At 55.4% G+C, this 3,809-nt stretch overlaps 1 protein-coding gene across 2 annotated transcripts in view; it reads right to left on the reverse strand.

The window, feature by feature from the left end:
* The window catches only part of GRM2 (glutamate metabotropic receptor 2), an 11,875-nt gene that overhangs the window by 4,865 nt on the left and 3,201 nt on the right, over positions 1-3,809 (reverse strand). For both annotated transcript variants that reach the window (XM_058441871.1, XM_058441870.1), the window contains one exon: positions 459-1,296. In XM_058441871.1, coding sequence (XP_058297854.1) covers positions 459-1,296 — 838 coding nt within the window. The remainder of the gene's footprint in view (positions 1-458; positions 1,297-3,809) is intronic.

A 3,809-nucleotide genomic window follows, 5' to 3' on the forward strand; every position in this document is an offset into this window, starting at 1 on the left:
AAAGAAAGAAAGAAAGAAAGAAAGAAAGAAAGAAAGAAAGAAAGAAAGAGAAAGAAAAATTTTCCATGAATATAGAGCGTCATCCTGACGCTCACCCTCAAGCCAGACTGATTCTAACTCTCGGTGCTGCCTGAGAATGGGCTTGAGGTCTCCTGATCTCCACCTTTGGCAAGATAAGGAGACAGAAGATAGTGGGCAAGGCCCAAGGAGGAGCCAGAGACCCTCGAAATGGTGGGACCAGGCGAGAGGTCTATTCTCTGGAAGAAAGTGGAACCTCAGCCCTGGCTTCAGTTGGAGTCCTCTCTGCCTAGCATCCTTGCCCTTGCTCTGATGCCACCCCGGGTGAGTCCTTTACTTTCACTCTACTGTTTCCTTAGCAAAGGAATGGAAGCTGAAGGCCTGCTTCCCCTCATCCTCTGACAGCCAGCAGGCCAATGGACACTGGCCAACACCATTACCGTCAAACTTGACGTTGAGCACAAAGTCCTTGTAGAGGCGGCGCCCATTAACTGGCCGCATTGCATCACAGAGCCGGGTAGTGTTGGGGCAGAGGGCACGGTGCATGTTGTGGAGCGCATGGGCCATGGCGTACACTGCATTGACCACAAACATGATCTTGGACTCCTGCTCAAAGGGCACAGCCCGGAGAGAGTGGGCTGCGCAGTCTCGCTGCCGGAAGCTGCAGTGGAACCTCTGCTCCCAGAATTCACGGAACCAGGGGTTCCGGCTGTTGTTCCAAGGGTCCAGGCTCTGGAAGTAGGAGGCAAAGTCACTGATGGGGTAGGAGGCCAGCTCGATGGTGATGGCACCCTCAGCAGCCCCCTCACTGCCTGCCACCACACTCTCTAGGGCCCCCCAGCCATCACTGGCCACCCAGGTGAAGCTGGCATTGAGGCGCTGGCTGGCAGCAAGCAGCTCCCGGGCATCCTCAGAACGGGTGAACAGGACAGCCACGCGGGCACTGGGCTTCTGCAGCAGGGCTCGCACCACACCCTCAAAGGCCGCGCGGCTCATGGCACGGCCCACTTTCTCCGAGGTGGCTACACAGATGTTGCGGGCACGAGCCTCTAGCTCAAAGGCCTCAATGCCTGTCTCGCCATAGTCACCCTCAGATGCCACAGTGGACACATAGGTCCAGTTGAAGAAGCGGAGAATCTCAGCCATGGCCTTGGCTTGGAAGAAGTCAGGAGGCACTGTGCGGGCAAAGTAGTCATAGCGGGACTTGTCACTCAGCTTGGCACTGGTGGAGGCGTAGCTGATTTGTGGGATCTGAAATAGCCGCAAGAGGTTGGCCACCTGGGGGAGAAGTAGAGAAGGCAAAGATCAGCGGTCAGATCAAACACTAGAGACAGGTGCATCCTCCACAGTTAGCAGGTCTTGGTGTCAAGTGTCCACAAGGTCAGCCCTAAAGGCTCCCTCTCTAAAGCCCTGCATCCTGACTTGACAGTCTTCCCTCTGGGGTAGGGCGTTTTTTTTTTATCTCTTTCCAAGGGCTGAGAGACAGAAGACCCAGGGTGGAGACACCAGGGTCGTGAGCCACACCTGATCCCCTCTGCCATCCCCTTTTAGATACATGGCCGGGGGCCAAGGGAAGGCCTGGGTGGAGGGAGGTTGGCACCTGGCTACACTGGGGCAGAGGGAGGCATGAGATGGCATCTGGCTACTCAGGGCTCTTCGGCTCTCTATTTATTTGAGGGTAGGTGGCCCTTCCCCTGAATCAATCTGACGGAATGAAAAAGAAAGAAGGAAAAGTTTCCCCTAGGAAGAAAGACACAGACCCCAGAGTCCTGTGGCCCTAATAGGCCAAGGCTTGGTCTCCATTGAATGCCTGAGTCTTAAATGCTCTGCCACTGGCTGCCTGGCACCCCATCTCCCACCCTCAGGTCCCGCAGGAGTGGGATCCGGCCGAGGGCCAGGTAGAGGGTGGGTAGGTGAAAGCAGAGCATGGCCCAGATTCTACAGCAGAGGGGTGAGTCTTGTGTTGCAACTGGATACAGGCTATGGCTCTGACCGTCTAGGGCTCAATGTCTCCTCCCCTCCCACACATTCTACCTTTGGGCCCCTGGACTTGGCAAATCTCCCTGAGCCTCAGTTTCACATCCCTGCCCTACAAGGCTGCTGAGAGGATAAAAACGATAATGCATGGGAGGCCACAGTGCCTGGCAAAGGGAAGATGATAGGGACATGGGCAAGAGAGAAGGAGCAGCCATGAGGGGGAATATTAACAGGCAGGCACAGCCTACGGATGACAGGCTAGCCTCGTGTTGATCAGGACAAGGGAGAAGCAGACCACTGCTGAGGCGTGGGCCCTGATCCAGGAGGCAGGCAGCTTGGGATGGCAAGGAGATAACTGGACTTCTGGAGATAAATGCATGGGCCCTAAGGAGGACTGTGGAGGAAACATCAGCAGAGGCCCTGGAAGACAGCAGCAGGTAGGAGGCCGCCCACTCATCCCTGCCCCAACCCAGGGCTGCAGACATAGGTGCTAGCACAGCCACATCCTCCCAGGCTGCTGCCTAGCCACCTCCAGTGACTGGGACTAGCACGACAGCTGCCTAGCCACCTCCAATGTCTGGGATTAGCAGGACAGATAATCCACTCCCAGCAGTGGATGGAGTGGCCAGGCCTCTCCGACTTCAGGCCAGTAGCTGACTCCAGGGTTCTCTGATTCCTGCTTCTGCTCCATTTCTCCTGAACAACTGTTCCAGGACAGGGGGCCTGGCCCTCTCCATCTTGGCAATGCCCTCAATCACTCTCCTAAAGGAAGCTGAGGCCCAGCCAAAGCCTACCTTATGTCCCCCAGCCCTGATCCTAGCTCCAGCCTCATCTTCCAGCAGACTGTGCTGGGCACTTGGGAAGTGGGAATCTGGGTGAGAGGTAGGACCCAGTCAGAGATGGGAGGATCACAGCTGGGCACAGCCCTGGGAGCAGCAGAGGGGTGTCAGCGGGGCCAGCAGCCTCTGCTGAAGCTGAGCCACAGGGCACCCTCTGCTGGTCCCTGTGGGAGAGTAGGAGGCTGAGGGCAGGGGAGCTGCCTCCCCATCCTTCCCACCCCCTCAAATCCTGTGCCCCCTGAAGACTCTCTGGTACCCTCCCCCTGACACACATTCTATTTATCTTCCTCCTGACTCCCCTACCCTGATTCTCTCCTCTGGCCACTCCTGGCTTCTATCTGGCCACCCCTCTCCAATCCAGGCAGAGATGATCTGACAAGTCAGGAGCCCCTTGGCCGAGAGTCGATTTCACAGCTCCCCTCCACCACTGCCTTGAATGTGGCCCACTTCTCTCTGAGCCTTAGTTTCCTCATCTATAAAATGGGTTAAAAACAATAGCAGCTAATATCAACTGTGCCCTTATGACTTGCTGGGCCCCCGATACATACTATGCATCTATCAACTCATTAAATTTCCATGGCAAACCTAAAAGTTGAAAGTGTTGTGGGCCGGACACAGTGGCTCACGCCTGTAATCCCAGCACTTTGGGAGGCTGAGGCGGACAGATCACCTGAAGTCGGGAGTTTGAGACCAGCCTGACCAACGTGGTAAGGTCAGGCTCGTCTCTACTAAAAATACAAAAATTAGCTGGGCATGGTGGTGGGCGCCTGTAAACCCAGCTACTTGGGAGGCTGAGGCAGGAGAATCGCTTGAACTTGGGAGGCAGAGATTGCAGTGGGCCGAGATCTCACCACTGCACTCCAGCCTGGGAGACAGCAATATCCTGTCTCAAAAAAGAAAAAAAAGAAAGAAAGTGTTGTGAATCCAATTTTATAAGGAAGAAGCTGTGACACAGAAAAGAGAAATAACGTGCCA

This window comes from Hylobates moloch, unplaced genomic scaffold, assembly GCF_009828535.3.
Source record: "Hylobates moloch isolate HMO894 unplaced genomic scaffold, HMol_V3 SCAFFOLD_8, whole genome shotgun sequence".
Classification (NCBI taxonomy): Eukaryota; Metazoa; Chordata; class Mammalia; order Primates; family Hylobatidae; genus Hylobates; species Hylobates moloch.